Source organism: Balaenoptera borealis (genome assembly GCF_965194805.1).
Source record: "Balaenoptera borealis genome assembly, chromosome: 10".
NCBI lineage: Eukaryota > Metazoa > Chordata > Mammalia > Artiodactyla > Balaenopteridae > Balaenoptera > Balaenoptera borealis.
In genome coordinates this window covers 52330698-52350477 of record NC_138874.1, presented here as the reverse complement: position 1 = coordinate 52350477, position 19780 = coordinate 52330698, and the positions used below count along the sequence as shown (strand labels likewise).

General features: G+C 35.7%; 1 protein-coding gene across 5 annotated transcripts in view; it reads left to right on the top strand.

Moving 5' to 3' along the window:
- The window catches only part of CTNNA3 (catenin alpha 3), a 1737547-nt gene that overhangs the window by 1376603 nt on the left and 341164 nt on the right, over nucleotides 1–19780 (top strand). For all 5 annotated transcript variants that reach the window (XM_082408616.1, XM_082408615.1, XM_082408617.1 and 2 more), the window contains one exon: nucleotides 18696–18847. In XM_082408616.1, the coding sequence (XP_082264742.1) occupies nucleotides 18696–18847 (152 nt within the window). The remainder of the gene's footprint in view (nucleotides 1–18695; nucleotides 18848–19780) is intronic.

Genomic DNA, 19780 nt, shown 5'->3' with positions numbered 1-19780 from the left:
ATACTTCCATCATTTTTCCAGAAATTATTTTAAAGTATTTTATTTTCTATTTCAAGGATGAATCTATTCATTGGAATGATTCTATTTTCCTCCCTAATGTGTATATAGGACTAGATTCACTCCCATCCCCACATCTACTACCATACTTTCCTTTCTTGTGTAAGTTCACACATAAATTCACAGAATTTATCTTTTCACACATTAAATTTCATTAATATTTTCATTCACTGAAATAATGTAACACTGTGAATCTTGTTCAGTACAGACAAAATTGGGAATGTCAGTTTCCAAAAGTAGACAAGAAAAAGAAAAGACAGTCATTAGTATTTTTGGCATGGATTTTCAGTGGAGCAAGAAAGACATGCCTATTTCTTTGTTTGCTTTCAATTTAACACATCCATTTTTTTTTTTTATATTGTTCCGGAGTAATTCCACTTTTCTATTTGTTATTTGTGTTTGTTAATCAAGCTTTCAGGCTCTGTTGGATTGTGACTTTTCAAAGCTGCGGAAAAAGAATGACACTTAACCAACATTTTCTAAAATGTCAAGACATTTAGGGAGTTAGGATCTTATTGAAATCCATACAGATAATCCTCCCTTGGATTATAAGCATTACACAATTCCCTGTAGTTTCCAAAATCAGTCAACAGGCATGATCAGTTTTTTGTTTTGTTTTGTTTTTAAATTCCAACTTTAGCTATTTTAAAAACACATTTAGGAATAAACAGAAAATGTGATGACCATTTTTAGAGAGACCTTGTTGTGTAAATCTAGTACTAGGAAGAGGAAGCAGAATTTCATGCTTTTGTTTAGAAGACTTCATAGTCATTGAACATGGAGATGAATCAGAATATGAAATTCCTTTATGGTTATAATCAATTTGAATAACAGCTGAGAAAGTATAATAGAAATCATACAGTTTTACCTTTATCCCATAAAAGTCATGAAATATCCTGACAGGGCCATTTCATCTACTTGCCTCCTCCTATACATCCTTTAAAATCTCTTTTTAATAATGGGTTAATTTCCCTACACATAACCCAAAAATACTCTTAGTGGGTTTGGAACTTACCTCTGTGTTTGTTCTATTTTGGTTGAAGTACAAAACAGAAAATTGAAAAAACAATCACTGTTGATTATGATAATCATTCAACATCGAATTCCTTACTTATTATCTACAATTTTCGAAATAAATCCCCTGCGTTAAGAAAGATACTGAAAAAAACAACCCAATACTACAAAATGTTACTGCCACCTCCAAAATGTTTCCTACTAAAACAAGGGACAGTGAGAGATAATATTAGTAAGAATGCCCCACGTTCCGTATTACTACTTCCTCAGATGACTGGGACTTTTGGCTGACAGAACTTGGGACAATTATCTTGTCCTTTGTGTTCAGAGATGATGTGCTGACAGGTTATTTCCTGAACAATAACTGAAATGTGTGACCTGCTGTCCTTGCCAGGAGAGAGACTATTTTGTAGTTGACAGCAGCAGTCACTGAGGGGAGAGCTTGACATTTGTGGCCTTGTAAACTTTGGGTCAGCAGAGTCTGTTTTTGATTCCTTCTGGCTGCTATGGTATCCTGACTTCTGTCTTGTCTTGGTGACTGTTACTGATGCTGCCTTGTTGCAAATGGTCTCTGCATGCATCCTCTCTGTCCTAGCCCCCTATATATACAGTCACCTCCTATGTTGTGCAATCACAACCTTTCAGTTCAGGTGCCATTTTCCCTACTAGCTTAACAGCGAAATAAGGTAAGCCCCATTCCAATGCAGATAGAATCACATGCAGATAGGACCTGAGTTACTCAGCTCTCCTTGCTGGAAAGTTGGTTCTACTATCATTGCCTATAAAGAGATTACTAAGTCAATGATTATGCATTTTTAAACCTATTTTTAGACTGCTTGAGTAGGACATTGCTCCTACAATGCATTAGATAAACACAGTTTCATTAATGAATGCTGAGAAAAGAGAAAGAAGTCTTATGTTGATAAGCCTCTATCATAATTTAAGAGTAACAACAGTGTCAAAAATACTTCCATCTTACATTTGAAAACTCATTTTGATTTCTGTAGCTTCTTAGGATACAGTACAGATATTCCTGCAGTATATACAGCTAATCACCTGAAGGACAAAGCTCCTTCTGTCTCAAGTCTGTGAAATGCTATCAGTAAAAATACATTTAATTCTGACTACAACGTTCCTCTTTGAAACTATAGGAAAATTAGTATGACACCAAGCATATGTATCTTAATGTACATGTTTCCCTGATTCTCCTTCTAACTGTCTCTCAGCTCAATCTCTGTAACATTGGCTAACTCCACTTCTATATATTTTCCCCCAGATGAATATCTTCTTAAAAGTTCCGTGATTTGGCCTACTGTCACAGCACCAAATGTCATCTCTATGTAAATGCTTGTCAAAACTCTCTCTGTCTCTCATTCTCTCCTTCTCCCTCCCTCACTCCCTACCCCTCCCCATTATCTCAGTCTCCTTCTTGACTGTCTGGTAGATATCTGGACTTGAAGGTCACCCCTAAGTCAACATGAGTAGACTATCCTCTTTCTGAGACCTCTTTTCCTCCTGCCTTCTTTATGATGATAATAGTTTCCCCCACTTCTAGACATCCAGTATCAATACCTTAGTTGTCTTGGATTCCTTCCTTTCTTTTACCCCTTGCATGTAGTCAGTAATAAAATCTTGACATTTCTATCTCAGTACCAAATGGCTCAGCCTTTCCATTGCAAACATCCTCATTCAAATCTTTATAAACTTTTATTTTAGCTTTGCTCTAAGTCTCCTAACTTGTCTTCCTGCTTCAGTTATACAAGAGAGTTATACACCACTTCTAAATCAATTATGTAAAGCAGTGCTTTCCAAGCAATCTTTTTAGTATTGCAACCTTTTATTCAAATGAAATGGAACCCAAATATATAAATCAGAGCTGCTTTCTTTGAAGCAGGGATTGAGTGTGGGATCTCACACCTAGTCCCATTCACGCTTCTCTTTACCTACCGCTCCTCTGCCACCCATGGTCCTCCCTGAGACACTCTCATTGGAATATAGTTGAGAACCACTGTTAAAACATATTCTCAAACAAATTAATCACTACCAGATGATAAAACTGTATTTCAAATATGCTACAAGGGAAGAAGCTTTAGAAAAAGTAAATTCAAATGGATCATCTTAATAAAGATGGTTTATGGGGAAAAAAAGATAATTAGATAAACATTATTAGATTGTATACAACTATACCAAAAATTCAACAGGCTCTTAGCATGATGGTTAGTTGAGGTCGGTTGAAATTCCTAGAAGAGGTCATAACCTCATGACTATCAAAAAAATTACACTGGTTATTTTATCAGGAGTGTTAATTACTTCCCAGAAAAAGTAATGAATTATATATAAGAAATTTTGTCCCAGATCCAGTAGGAAGTGATTTTCTTTCTCACCACTAGTCATGTTAGAATCTTACTCAAAATTTCCAAAGGCCATTAATTATCTACCAAATGAAGAACATAGTCTTTGGCTTGGAATTTAATAAAAACCTGGTATGAACTCAAATTAACTGTTAGCATTTTTGCTATTTTACTACTTGGACAGTTATGACCGTGTAAAACCTACTTTTGCTTATTTCTTAATCACAACCATTCTCTGTAGTTTCTCATGTTCTATTCTTTGTGTAATATACTTCTCCCCCAACTTGCCTTCCTATGTTTCTCTCTTTATATCTTAGTCATTCTACAAGGCCTAAAGTTTTCCATATCACCTCTTCGATGAGAATTTCCCAAAATATCTTTAATTGGATATAATCTCACCATTCTTTTAATGTGCTTCTCTTATTGTAGTTGCCTTTTTCTATCTTGTTTTCTACAGGTAATAGGAAACACGAGTAAATATATAACAGATGACTTATTGAGATCAGTTTATAATACATGATCAAAACCTGCCTTTGTGGCCCCATGTAGTTTGCTATGTACATGTTCCATCACCAAACAGACTGTTAACCTTTTAAAGGTAGGATTTCAAAGTATAAGGGATAAAGGCTCGTTTTTAGAATGATTTTGTGGACCATCTTTTACTAGTTATGCAATTCTAGGCATATGTATTTAGTCTCACTGAACCTTGATTTCTTCTTCTTCAAATAGAGCTAATTGTACATATAGGTAAATAGATATCTATTGAAATGATTTTTTTCCCATAGTAGAGAAAAAAGCAATGCACAAAAATAGCCTGAGATATGAGAGTTTACTGGACATCTCTGGGAATCTTGAGGACAGTTGGCACCTAAGCACAGTGATGAGGTCCTTTGAGGAGAAAGAAGCAGATAAATCTAAGACTATTAAGAATAAAAACAACAAAAATGCTTATATATACTTTCTCTCTCTCCTACTCCTGCAGATTCCTGATAACTTTTAGAGAATTCCAGAGGTAGAAATAATAAAGTGATACGTGAGAGGCTTTTCTGACCTCAAATGAAAGGTTTTCAGAATATTTCTGCTGACCCATGGAATTGGTGTTAGCTTTGGGTATTTCGGGTTTTATCCTAATTAATCCTCTTAACTTCAGACCTTTATCATTCAGTGGTATACTAAATGTACTGCGTGGGCAGTATAGAGGCAAAGCTACGCATTGTAGTGGCAGAGCTTTAGTGAACAAGAACAGGACAGATTTGAAGAGTGAACTTTTCCATAGGGAAAGACCCAACTTAAATGCTCTGCAACTGATTCAATAATTCCTTTATCTAATGGTAAAGTTAGTAAGTGCATTATTTCAAAAGAAATTCACTACGAGTTCTAGTTGTAAAATTAGGCAACTTATGAGGTACTTCCCCAGTCCAAGAATACGTAGAAGTAGGATTACTGAATTATAAGAACTTGAGCTAGAAAAGCATGTTCACTCAATGCACAATTACTGAGAAACTGCTACGTGCTAGAAACATATTTGGGAAGCTAAAATCTGCAGTCTTAGTGACTGACTGAATATGGAGGGTGGAGGGTACATAGGGAGAGGCAGGAGTAAATCTGGTGAGAGAAGCTGATGACACAGACAGTTAGGACACACACACACACCTTCTAAGTACCTTATCTTTGTGGAACGTAAAATAGAGTGGCAAATGATAGTGTATCAGGCACAGAAGCAGAATACTAATCCAATCTGAGATGTGGGTAGAGAAAAGGGAAAGCCGCAAAAGGCTCCCTGAACAAGTATTCTCTGTATCGACTCTTTTAAAAAGAGAGGAAAATTACTGTAATGAGGAATATGAAGAAGGGCATGCTTTAGAAAGGAAATAATGAATGAATATAGAGAGGTGTAAATAAGCTGGCTTTTTGGGAAGGCTATAAGCTGTTTTGAATGTTTGAGGCATACAATGACAGATATGAAATTATTGGAGATAATAGAGGAGGAATGAGTTAAATGGAGGCAATGAATTCTGTGACTAAAATTTTGAATATCATCCTTTTGACAAGTAAGGGTCCACCAAGGGGTCTTACCAGGTCAGAGAAATGGTGAGCATTGATGGTTAGAATGATTGCTGTGATAGTAGTGGGATGGATAGATCTGAGAACTAGATATGGCAGAAGAGTTAGGGAGGCTATCAGCTCAGTCAGCATGAGATCTGGTAAGGAAGACCTGGGGTTTCCAAAAGAATTCCAATACAAGAATTATACAGGATGCAAAAAGTAACCATATTTGATGATTGAGGGGAGATAGAGGTAGAGCGGGGGAGACAAGAATGACTCCCAGTCATCTTGTTTAGGGCCTTGGGTAGATGGTAATCACATTTGCTGAGATGGGAGGTGTAAGAAAGATGGCAAATTTGGGAGAAGAAGGTGATGACTTCAATTTTGTACACGTTGAATTGAAAGGTAACTTATAGTTTATGTAGTTTGAGATACATTGAAGGCCACACGTGTGAGACTAGGGAGAGAAGTGAGAGCCAAATGTAGTAGTTTGGAAGTTCTATTTGTATAGGTAGTAAATGGAATGTACAAGAAAGAACAGATGTATCTCATCTAATTTAAATACTTTATTTTATCAATAGCATAGTTAGCAATCAGCATTTCAGTTATCACAAAGAATGTAATTTGTGTTAAAGTGTAGGAAATACATAGTTTTGCTCTTAAGCAACACAGGATGAAGATTTTATAAAATCATACAATGGAGTCAATTAGGTATGTTTGGAGAACTCAGATTTTTTAAAGAAAGCATGTACAGTACATATTTTCTATTGTAAAAAGAGAAAAGACCATTTAGGATTTGGTGTTTGATCTTGGTTCCAAAATCCCTGATATTTTACATCTTCGGTTTCATTTGTATGTTTATTTTCTGAAGATTCTCTTAGTATTTTAAAGGTAGTCATCCTACCGGATGTCCTTGTTATTGAGTTAATATCACAAACCATAAAAACATCTTTTAAATTTCAGACACAAGTATAAAAGAGAACCCTTTAGTGTTAATGGGGGCATATTTTGTGTTGCCTATTTATTGCTAAATATAATACTAAAACTTCCTTTCTTTTTCCCTCCTAACATTTGAATTTAAAAATATATGGAATAGAGTGATCTCAAACATCTGTGTTGAATTATATCTTTTATTCCTGTTTAGCTTAAAGAAAAAAAATCACTGAGATAGGCAGAACAATTAAAATAAACAGACAAAAAAACCCTCAAAACATGTCCATCAGTATAAAGAGTAGTGGAAATAACACAGGCTTTGGAGTCAGCAGAACTATGTATAAAAGTTGGCTCTGTTAATTATTAACTATAAATATGGGCAGCTATCAAAGTTTCATTTTTCTCATCTTTAAAGTGGGATTATTTTTAGGATTAAATTATATTACATTTAATCAGTTATATCTCTTCAAACCTTGAGTAACAGAAATTTTTACAGACTATATATCAAGAAGTCCAGTGTTGTTTAATTCACCAGTTCATTAATACTAATAAAGATACATATTTTTTTTTCTTTGCTATTTCGATATGACAGCTTTCTCTTTGTTGTAAGATGACCACAGCAGTTCTTAGGAGTCACATCCAGATGGGAAAATGTCCAGAGAAAGAAGAGGGACCATCTCTCCAGTATTTCTCTTTGAGCATGAATAACTTTCCCAGAAATCTTCCCCCAATACACTTTCCTAAATCTCATTGGCTAGAACAGGGTGTCAGGTTCTCTTTAAACCAATCACTGCCAAAGGAAATGATTGGGTAATAATCAGAATTTACCTCTAAACTGAGAGCTACATCACCTTTCTGCTGTTTGGATGCTGAACAAATTCATGTTTCTTTTAAAAAGGATGTTAATAATGGGTATTGGGGAGCCAAGCAATTTTATCTGCTACATGTGATTCTCAAAGTTTGATCCCTTGGACCAGTAGCATTATATCACTTGGGAACTTGTTAGAATTCAAATTCTTCTGCTCCATATCAGACTTTTTTATCAGGAGCTCTGTGGGTAGGGCTCAGCCCTCTGTGTTTTAATGGGCCCTCCAGGTGATTCTGATGCAGGGCCAAGTTCAAAAACCACTGTGTCACGATAAAGTTTACTGAGGAAAGAATATATTAATACTATTTGCTCAGAACTACAGCTTTGCACAACTCCAGAGAGTACAATGTGAATAAAATGCAAAGAAGAAAGTGACCCCTACTAGGAAGTTTGACTGCAAATCTAGACATGTCACCATCACGCTTTACTGATTTCAACATAGGTAAAGCACTAGCAAGATTATTGGTACTTAGTAGTAATCAATAAATGTTGGTCTCCTATTATTCTGGAACCATATTATGCATCAGATATTGTGGTGGTCACTTTCAGATAGATTATCATATTTGGAATCCAGATCTGAGACTTTCTGCACTAAGAATACAAGTTACTTTCATTTTCACAAGAAAATATCAATTTACCCTGTCAGCACTTAGTATCTAAAACAAATGGAAGTTCTTTTTTCTGATAACCCTGAATGCCCATCCTTCAAGAACTAACTCACTATTGACATCAATTTCAAATAGTATATGATTCACTCCTGTCAGAAGCTATGCTGAGATTATTCATTCATTTATCCATTAAATTTCTGCCTAGAATCAAAATTTTCAAAGTCCTATTTTTGTATCATATCATATCAGAAATCCAAAAAGGTGCAAACCAAAAATTCTAGGACTTTAACTTTTTGAAGAAGTGGATGATAATGTTGTATAAAATAAATATTCTTTTGAAGAATGCCTTTACATCTTTTATAACACTATTTGTGAAGACTATTTTTGTTATGTTTTTTAATAATGAAAAATATAAATACATAAGTGATACATTCACTCCCCTTAGCATATAGTGTTGAAGAGGAAAATCTTTTTAAGTCAGTCACAGTGAAAACTTTTAAGTGCCGAGCCCCATTTTAGTAAATAATATGAACCATGTAATGCATTGCTTTACTTTTGCCTGGAATGCAACAGATCAGTTTTATAATTAATTGCTGTACCTTAACTCTAGAAGTTTTGATGTAATTACACTTGTCTTCCCTAACTTTCGTTATGTGGCTCTTGGTTATTTTGGCCTTGTTTTAAGTTTTAAAAGCTTATTGTACCCTTGCCTCTTTTTTGAGCTTTTTTGAATTTTTTTCTCTTTTGGAAGTAGGAAAGCTATAAAGATTAATCTCTCCTTCCATCCACTCACAAATTCTTACTCCCATGATTCTATATACCTATCTTTTCTTCCAACAACCCATGCTTTATTTTACTACCCATTAATCTGTCCATACATCTGCTATCCTCCTGTCCATTCATTTATCTTTTTCTAATGTCTTTCTGCTTGTAACCAAATGTAGCTAGAAAAAGTGAACACAGTGCATGTGTGATTATGAATAGACCTACAGATCCAGAGAGTCTATGCTAGAAATAGACCAGTTTCTTCATTTTACAGAAGAATTTTAGCTCCCTTAAAAAAAAAAAAATTGACTAACCTTCCACAATCCTAGCTTACATTGATGCAGAGGATTCTGGATTTCTGTAAGTATTTAAAAAAATTTTAGCATAGTTATAAATCTTGATTTACTTCAGTAGACTTGTTTAAAATAGTGTTTGTAACCAATGTACATAAATCCAGCTTTACAAAAAAAGAGCTTAAGGGATAAATATTTATAAAATAAGTCACTTCAGTTGCCTTAAATAGAAAGCTTCCCTGCTGCATTTAAAATATGACTTTTCTTCATTCGATCAAGAAATATTAGTAAAAGGAGTAATTCAATACAACAGGCTCTCTCACTCAAGAAGTTCACAATCAATTTTTATTTGACTTTCTAGAAAAACGTCTATTGAATGAATCATATGTGCATATATATTTAAATCATATTAATCTGGGCTCCCTGAAATTTTTTATATACTGATTATAATAGCAAGAAGTTTCAAGATAAATGAATATCAGATATAAGAAAAATGAATTTGTTCTTTAAAAATCTTAATATTGTACACTTGTACATAGGAAGCCCTTACAAACCTTGTGATATTGAATTACTAAAGGGAAAGTAAAATCACTACTGTCAATGAGATTGAGTCTCTACTCTTTCACTGTAATATTATAACTCACTAAAAATAATGACAATTCTGTCAAAGTAAAAATAACAATTTGGCACTGAAATTTCAGCACATTTTTAACATATATTACAACTAGTATAATTTCAGCAGATGTGAAATCCCATAACCCTCATGGGATTAACACAGTTAGCAAAGATATCATCTATAGTTTCTCAAAGCACAAACAAGACATACATTTTCTTGTTTAGGTAGTCACCTGTATTTATACAAAGGTGAATATATATTGACCAAAAAAGCTAAGAATGGTATCAGTAAATAGAACCTGACACAATTTTGCAATGGCCCAGGACATTTCTAGGTGCCAAAGAGGGTTTTTTCCAAAGGTTTATAACTTGTATTTGTGAAGTATATATAGAAAAACTACACAGATGATACTCACTCTTCCAGGATCTAAACCAGTGTCCTACAGAGGACAGGTGCTCAACAAATACTTGATTGCAAGTATTTGGAACAGTGCTAACAGAATATTTTGCAAGGATAGAACCGAGCTATATCTATACTGTCTAAAATGATAGCCACCTGTGGTGAGCTAGAGTGACTGAGGAAGTGAATTTTTAATTGTATTTAATTTGTATCAATTTAATGTAAATTTAGTTAAATAGCAGGATATTTCTAGCAGCTAGCGGATTGGGCAGCAGGGCTTTAGAAAGTAGTCAAGTGTAACCAACCCGATGATACACACCTCAAAACAAATTCATTTGTTGCTATTTACATTTGGTTTTAGGTTTCCTTCCCCTGCCCATATCCTTGTTGTCAGTTTTATATTTTTGAAATTGTATAATGTTAACATGCTTACAAGAGTTAAAAATACACAAAATATACTCAGCTACTGATCTATCTTCTCATATTTCTTCTACCCAATTCTTAGCATCCCTTGTAAATAACAAGTTTCCTTATTCCTTTATCTTTCATGTGAGTCTTTTTTTAATGTTTGTGAAAATAAGCAGATTAAGGATGTGCTTTTTTATTTCCTCTTCACTCTTACACAAAAGGTAATATATTGCTACATATGAAATCATAAGTTCGTGCTGACACCTCCAATGCAATCCCATCCCATAGGGTTCTTTGTCTTATCACATTCCATTGTAGTACCTCTCTTATTCCATAGTGAGAACCCTGGCTCTCAAAAATATCTACACGTTTATTCATTGTTTCCACGTACAACACACAGAAATACCCACAGGTATTTCCGACTGCTTTTCCGACTCCACTGTTTCCTCAGCCCCATATCTTGCTCCTTTGATTCACTTTTTGTTTTAAGAATCTATTGACAAGTATCTCCCTAATGAAGAGTTCATGGAAATTAAATATTCTGTGTACGTGCATGCCTGAAAAAATCTTTATCCCACTGTTCACTTAATTCACTGGCTGAGTATTGAATCTCATTTCTGAAATAATTTCTACTTAATACTTGAATGCATGGCTTCATATTTTTCCTTTTGGTATCCAGTGTTGCTCATGAAAAGTCTAATACCAATCTGATTTTAATATTTTATAGATGACCCTTTTTCTCTTGAAGATTTAGTTCTTCTCTTTACCCTCAATGTTCTTTAATGTTTGAGGATACGTCTCAGCAGGGCTATCCTTGCATCCAGCAGTAGAACAGAGTGCTAATGGGTACAGGCTCTGAGTCTGAATACCTGGTGCTGAATTCTGACTCTGATACCTACCCCTTTCCTGAGGAAACAAAGGTGACTTGACAGAGCTTCTGATTTTAAGAGCTCTCTGTCAGGATTTTGGAAGTGGCTGAGTATAGGAAAACACATGCAGTTAGAGACATAAGATCTTTGGCAAATGCATGTCTTTAGTGTCAGCAAGTCCAAGAGACAAGATTGCCTAACACGGTTAGAGGCATGGGTGGGCTGGTGATCAGGGGAAGTTTCACAAAGAACTGTTATCTATGAAGATAAATATGAAGAGTGGGTAGAAGGTTACCAGGTAGACAGGGTTAGGAAAAGGGCTGTTCTCAGGCATATAATCATAGACAGCTGGACAGAGAGAGTTGGAGTCTGGAGAGCTGAGATCAACTCTTTTTCTTCTCACCCAAGAAATCCCCAGCAACATGTGAAGGACCACCTCAACACCACAAAGATATGTCAAACAAAGATACGTTTCTCCTACTAGAAGCCTTCCCAATCTGTCTGTACACCTCAGCATCTTTAAAGATTTTTTCCCCCCCTAGACATTTCTATTGGCCTAAAAAAATAAAACCGTCAGTTAATTTACCAGCAAAATGGGTTTATTCAGGAACAGCAAAGAATTGCAACTCAGGACATGGAATCTGTGGCAAACTATAGGCAGGTCTGGAAAACAAAGGAGAGGAACATTCTTTTATGGAGAAGAAAGAGTGGGCGGGGCTGTTATAAACAAAATGTCCATTGGAAGAAACTGGGAGTTTGAAGTGTAGGGGCTTTTCACTGGCAGAGTTGAGACAGTCTCTCATTGGTTGGGCTATTGCCAGGCAAGGAGAAATTCTTCCTTCCTCCTGCTGGGTAGTAAAATAGGAACTTTCTTCCTTTCAGAGATGCAAAGGTATGTCTCTTCCTGTTGGGTCTGCAATTGATAACAAGAGGTAGGGTGTGAGAGCTGCCCCTTCTGTCTTCCCAAATCCATTTTAAATGAGGTTTCTGTTTATTAATGTTTACATTTCCCTGTTCCTATGGCCCATGTTCCTATGGTCATCAGTGTGTGATCCCCTGCACACTGATCTGTATTTAGCTAGAGATACAGATCGTGGAGCTCCTTTACTTCTCTATTTTTCTTTCACTCTTTTCCTGTGTGTGCTTTTCTTTTCTTTTTAATTAATTAATTTATTTTCGGCTGCGTTGGGTCTTCATTGCTGTGCATGGTCTTTCGCTAGTTGCGGTAAGCAGGGGCTACTCTTCGTTGCTGTGCGCGGGCTTCTCATTGCGGTGTCTTCTCTTTGTTGAGGAGCACGGGCTCTAGAGCACAGGCTCAGTAGTTGTGGTGCACGGGCCCAGTTGCTCCGTGGCATGTGGGATCTTCCCGGACCAGGGCTTGAACCCATGACCCTTGCATTGGCAGGCAGATTCTTAACCGCTGTGCCACCAGGGAAGCCCTGTGCCTTTCTTGATAGTAGAAACTGAAGAGGTTAAAGAATGAGCTTAAGCAATAGATAAGATGGTGGGTGATTCTAAAGGAGGAAAATTTAAACTGTTTAAACTCAAGAACAACAAGAGAGTAGATAAACAATGAAAGTAATCCGGAGGCTTAACCAGTAGAACACACACACACACACACACACACACACACACACACCTGATCAATATATTAAAAAGGAAGAGGGAACTATACCCTCCAGAAAGGCTAAAATGTAAAAGCTGGAATATGCCAAGTGTTAGTGAGGATGTAAACCAGCTAGAACTCTCAGGCACTGTTGATACGAGTAAAATGTGTCCAACCACTTTGGAAACTGTCAGTGTCTATTAACATGGTACAAAAATATATTCTGTGATTCAGAAATTCCACTGATAGGTATAGTCCCTGAAAATATGTATGTAAATTCCCTGAAAATATGTACATATATTCCTAGCACCAAAAAGTACACAATATTTCATAGCATCACTATGTATAGTAGTCCCAAACTGGAAATTATCCAAATGCCCATTAACTATAGAATGGATAAATAAATTGTGGTATAATTGTACATTGGAATACTATACAGTAATAAGAATGAGAAATCTAAACCTACATACAGCAATGTGAGTCAAATCACCTAAGTTTAATCCTTAATTTTATTTATTTATTTATTTATGCTGTGTTGGGTCTTCGTTTCTGTGCGAGGGCTTTCTCTAGTTGCGGCAAGCGGGGGCCACTCTTCATCGCGGTGCGCGGGCCTCTCACTATCGCGGCCTCTCTCGCTGCGGAGCACAGGCTCCAGACGCGCAGGCTCAGCAATTGTGGCTCATGGGCCCAGTTGCTCCGCGGCATGTGGGATCCTCCCAGACCAGGGCTCGAACCCGTGTCCCCTGCACTGGCAGGCAGACTCTCAACCACTGCGCCACCAGGGAAGCCCCAAATCACCTAAGTTTAATGTTGAGTGAAACTTGATACAAAAGAATATATACTAAAAATAGAACTACCATACGACACAGCAATCCCACTACTGGGCATATACCCTGAGAAAACCATAATTCAAAAAGAGTCATGTACCACAATGTTCATTGCAGCTCTATTTACAATAGCCAGGACATGGAAAGGTAGGGGTACAGTAGAATAATGAGGCCAGTATGGTTCTTGTTAACTGTGTGATGTGTCATAAAGCACTCACTCTGATCCTTGATTCTCTCATTTGAAAAAAGGAAAAATTCTCACCAGTTATTGACTTTTATGATACGTAATCTGTGAGGGACCAAACACAGTACTGATACATACTCTTGGCTTCCTTAAAAAAAAAAAAAAAGTATGACCCTTGATAATCAATGTTTGTTCAATAAATCTAAAAAATGAAGAGTATGAGGCATTTATAGAAGTCATGCATATGCTTAGTTGCACTTTCTGCTGTAATTTCTTCCCACTTACTTAGCATCATGTAAAGAAATGGTGACAGCATTATGTGAATTTTCAAAGCCAAATACCTCTATCATTGGTAATTTTCAAAGATAATAGTATGATTAGAAATATTTTAATCTGCATTTTATTAATGATAGAAAACATAATTTAGTGACATCATTGGAGATGATTACCTATAATGAGTCTGGATTTTTTTCCTACTTAATCCAATAATTATGTACCCTTACCTACTTTCAAAAGCACATAATAAACTTAGCAAGAAATGACAAGGGATAAAATATTCCTGAGTTAGTACCAGAGAGAGACTCAAGGCCTGGGAGAAGTTGGCTCTATTGCCAGAAAATTAACATTAATTTAGAAATTAATTGACATTAACATTAATGTTAATTAACATTAACATTAATTTCAGTGCCCCAGGAGCACTGAAATTAAGAAGCCCAAAGTATTTTACTTATCAAAAGGAGGCAGTGCAGCTTTGGGGCTCAGAGAGCAAGCTCTGGAGTCTCAGTTACCAGCCTGCCACTTATTAGCTGTTTGACCTCAGTTTCCTCATCAGTGAAATCAGGATAATAATAGTTCCTGCCTCACAGGGCTGCTGTGGGGATTAAATGAGACAATGCATACAAAATGCTTAGCACAGTGCCAAGATGAGTAAGCACTCATCAATGGATATTATTATTCTGCATGGATAATATCATATCAATAATATCTGCAATGGATAATATCAATGGATATTATTATTCTGCATATTCTGAATAAGGTCGGTAGAGAAAGTACAGACTTCTAACGAGTTCAGGACTGGCTTAGAATCTGGCAGTATAAAATAGACAAGATGCTTTGAAGTTGACAAGGTATTGACCCAAAGCCGCTTCTGTTTAATAAATCTACACTCCAAAGTTCAGAACAGTTGATTCTACCTGGGATGTCAAATGATTAGAGTGAATTTGATTGAGGTGTCCCCTTCTCTGATCAATGATTGTATAACATGATGGATGGTATACTGTGTGTAAACCTTGTTTTCTTGAAATGTAGGTAGATTATGGATTTGAGATAGCTTTGTCAATTTGTTTTTCCTTCTAAATTACCACTAACTGGCTACTTAATTATACTCACTTTGTATTTTCTTGAAAGCATTAAAAAATTTCACGCCCACTCTGATCCAAGCAACCATATGTCCATAGTATGAATAAAGCACACCCACAGCTGATGTTTAAGCTAATGAAATGAGAAATGTATTACATGTCGGCTTTGAATAGTTCATTTATGCTGTTAGAGTGAAAAAAGTAGTAGTTTCCATCTGTACTTCAGAAATTAAACATTTGCTTCTGAAAGATTTTATTTTAATTGGAACTAATATTAGTCTATTAGTAAGAGGCCCCTAGAGGAGTTAAATTGAAATCATGTTGCAATAATGAAAAGGCTATGATGTATTTTCCTTAAAATATGCCAAATGTTTCTCACATTATCTCACATGGCAGTGAAAACTAGACCTTTACATGATTTGATGCTTGTCTCTCTTTTTTGGCCAAGATCTACATAGGAAGATGATAGGAGCAGTTTCAAATTGTAGAGGCAGTTAGTAACAAATTGAAGATGTGGATAGAAAGAGTTAAATTATTATTGTATGGCACACTTGTTTGGTGGATGAGAAAAACCTTTTTTTAGTGGGGAAGACTATGAAAAGAGTTTTGTCAGTGGTAGACCACCAGAAGTTTTGAGACCACAACTCTTTATATTTAGCTATGTCTTTAGGGTTAATAGAGGATGTCAAAGTGATTAGGAGCCTCTCTGTCATGTTCTTTGGAGTAGAAGTTTTGTTGGGGGGTTTGCTGTTCACCCCAAGAACCTGAAGGAAGTGTGAAATAACTGGACACATTTCCTTAAGAGTTTCCTCCTCTCTCAACACTATAAAAAGTAAAGATTAACTCATTAAATATCTCGAATATTCTTATAAGCCCACATAAGTATATTTTTGGAGATTCCCGAGTAGGAACAAAACCTAAATTACATTGAAATGCAAGCTTAACATGTTGCATTTGTACCTGCATTTTTGTGGAGTTTTTATATTTATTCATTCATTAACTCATTCGATTACTTAATTCAATTGCTTATCTACTATGTGCCAGGCTAGACACTTGGGCTACAAACAGGAAAAAGTTTCAAGGAACCAGTGAACATTTTTGAACAGTGTAGTGACGTGACTCACTAATAAAACAACTTATTGAGAATCTATTTTGTGACAGACACTGTTGTACTTACTGCTAAGAGTTGGCTTTGTCAATAAGATTATACTTATGATGAGTCTGAAGGATGAGAAGATCTTAGGCAGGAGGACTCTGGTGAGTGCTCAAGCAGGAGATAATGATGGCTAGAGGCAGTGGGGCTGCACTGGCAATGGATTTAAAATGTACTTATATGGTAGAGGAGATTACACTTAGAGGACATTTGGATACAGAGGTTAAAAAAGAGTAGGAGGTAAAAGAAAACACCTGAGTTTTTTTTCATTGATGACTGGGCGTCAAGTTAGAAAACATTACAAGAAAATTAGGCTTTCCAGGTAGAAAAGAATGTGTTTAGGTTTAGATAGGATGGATTTGAGGTGTTATGAAAGATTTAGGTAGAATTTTGCAGTGGACTATTTTGGATTTATAGCTCTGGAATTCAGGGAAAAGGTTAGATTAGAGATACACTTTGGGAGTCACATCTAAATTAGTGGGAATTGTGGTTCAGGAGTGTTTCTCCTGCGCAAAGTGGTGTGAGTTAGCTTTCTCCTTGCCTTTGTTATTCTGTTCACTGAAAGTCAGACAGTGATTTCATGAAATCTCACTATTTTTTTTTTTTTTTAATTTTATTTATTTATTTATGGCTGTGTTGGGTCTTTGTTTCTGCGCGAGGGCTTTCTCTAGTTGCTGCAAGCGGGGGCCACTCTTCATCGCGGTGCGCGGGCCTCTCACTATCGCGGCCTCTCTTGTTGCGGAGCACAGGCTCCAGACGCGCAGGCTCAGTAATTGTGGCTCACGGGCCTAGTTGCTCTGCGGCATGTGGTATCTTCCCAGACCAGGGCTCGAACCCATGTCCCCTGCATTGGCAGGCAGATTCTCAACCACTGCGCCACCAGGGAAGCCCGAAATCTCACTATTGAATAATATTATCCAATAGAAGTTTTGGTATGATAGAAACATTCCATATTGCCACTCTCAAAACAGAATTCAATAGCCATAGGTGTATACTGAGCACTTGGAATGTGGTAAATGTGATTGAGGAACTCAATTTCAAATTAAATTAAATTTTAATGAATTTAATGTTTCATAGTCATATGTGGCCCTATGTGGCCAGGTGCCCCTTTTTATTGGATGGTACACCTAGAGAATGGACAGAGGAGAAAAGCACAGTGGATAATCCTGGTGGGTATAGTAACTAAGAATTAGGGTATAGGTGATATATTTTAGTAGGTGGAGGAAAGTTGAGACTAGATAAAATATGGGTACCTATGTATATTGCCAACATTTCCCCATATCAAGAACATGGCAGGTAGGATTGCAAGACATGGTATGCCATACATGCAGATAGAGATTTGGATTTAGGAAAAAATAATATTTATTAATATTTTTGTGTTAGATAAAGTACTATATCTTCCAGGTTTGGAATCATTGCTCTAAAAATTAATCTGCTTTTATCCTGCATATTCACATGGGGAAGAAACTTATTCAATATAATATGGTATAGTAGTTAAAAGTCATATTAGCAGAATGACTCTGTGAAAGATTCTTGATTTCTCTGTGTCATTCAACTAAGTATGAACCCCAAGTTAATACTGGGGTTGTTTTAAGATTTAAATCACAGCAAACACTTAGAAAACTGCCTTGAATCTACTGAAGAGTTAATGAATGTTGTTATCATTAACCTTAAAAGTAAAGTTGGAGAAACGTTTTTAATTGAGACTATTTTCAAATCTTAATAAAAAAAAGGGCGTTCTATGGATTGGCCTTACTGATTGATATATCCCTACACTCATTCAATGTTTTGTTATTTTACATAGAAACGTTTTGCATATAAGATCACCAGTTTCTTTTCATTAATCTTTTTGATGATGAGAAAATATTTTATCAAAAGAAAGTTTACAGTAGTTTTATTATTTCTATGAGTAGAATTAGTATCTTTAGTTAATTTTCTTCTATTTAGCAACTCACATGTTTTTTTCTTTAAATATTTTTATGTTTACAATTTCAACTATTATTCACACCAATTCTTTTTTGTCATTTCTTTGAGCTTACATTGGATAGGATGAAAAATAATTATATGGTTCCAGAATTGGTAAAAACAAAAATGCCATAAAGGAGAAAGATAATCTTTTAAAACATTTCCATAACGATGCCTTTCTTGTCTTTGGTTACCTTTGTATTTCAGAGATTCAAGGTTATCCTGCCAAAATGTTTTGTCTCCCTACATTTAAAATATAATGGAAATTTTTTTAATCAAGTATTTGTTTAAAAATATGATTCTTCATTTCCTGGAAACTCCAGAAATCTGAAAATACAAATAGGACAATTTTCTCTTTCTTATTCATTTTAACAGCAATTCCGGAATTTGTAACACAAGTGAATGTTGCCTTGGAAGCCTTAAGTAAAAACTCTTTGGATGTGTTTGATGATAATCAGTTTGTGGACATCTCAAAAAAGATCTATGATACAATTCATGATATCAGATGTTCAGTCATGATGATTCGGGTAAGTTTGCTTTACCTTCCATTGAATTATTGTAACACTTTTCACCATCTGGTATGCCTGGAATGATTGCAAGAAATATTTTATTTCTATGCCGTAATGTCAATGCTAAAATCCATTAGAACTTTAGAAATTCATATGTATCCCCCAAATCAGACCTACTGTCACAAACAACACTTTTACTTATGTATATGGTTGTAACTTATGCAAATGAGCACATTTAACTGCCACAGGTGCAGAAATGATAGAATTCATTGTGTGCAGGATTTGCTGAAGTGTCACATAGCATATCAAAAGCCAAAGAACAATACATAAAGTAATTTACTTTCTTTTCTTGAGCAGAAAGGAGAGGATCTTTCTCATCACTACTGAAATTTACAGAAAAATGTGTTTAAAACAAGGTATTTCTATGGCTGAACCCGCTCATACTAGATCATAGAATCAGAGTGTTCAGTAAGAAATCTCACTTGTAACTGCTAGAAACAAGAAATGTTTGAGAGTTGTCTATTTGGGAGAATATATACCATCTTTCTGAGTGTGAAAGTGAGTCATTTGTTGTGGGCACACCGCATATACACAGACCAAGATTATTTGTTTTTACTCAAAATGTTTATGTGGGATATTTTTTTAATGCTATTAAAAAGAAAAAACAAACAAACAATAGAAGTTCTTTGGAAAATGCACATGTAAATATATGGAGATAGATTATTTTAGGATTGGTTCACCTGGAGGCAGAGTCAAATATTTGTGTTAACATTAGTCTGTTTAGGAAAAAGTGAGACAGAGAACCAACAAGTGGTGATTATGAGTCACTGCAGACAACTGGGACTTGAGCCTGGGGAACTCTAGGAGGGTACTGTAGAGCACACCTCAGAATTATCTTACCTTAGGGAAACAAAATCCAGTTTATCCACCTATTCACCCTTGGTTAAAGGC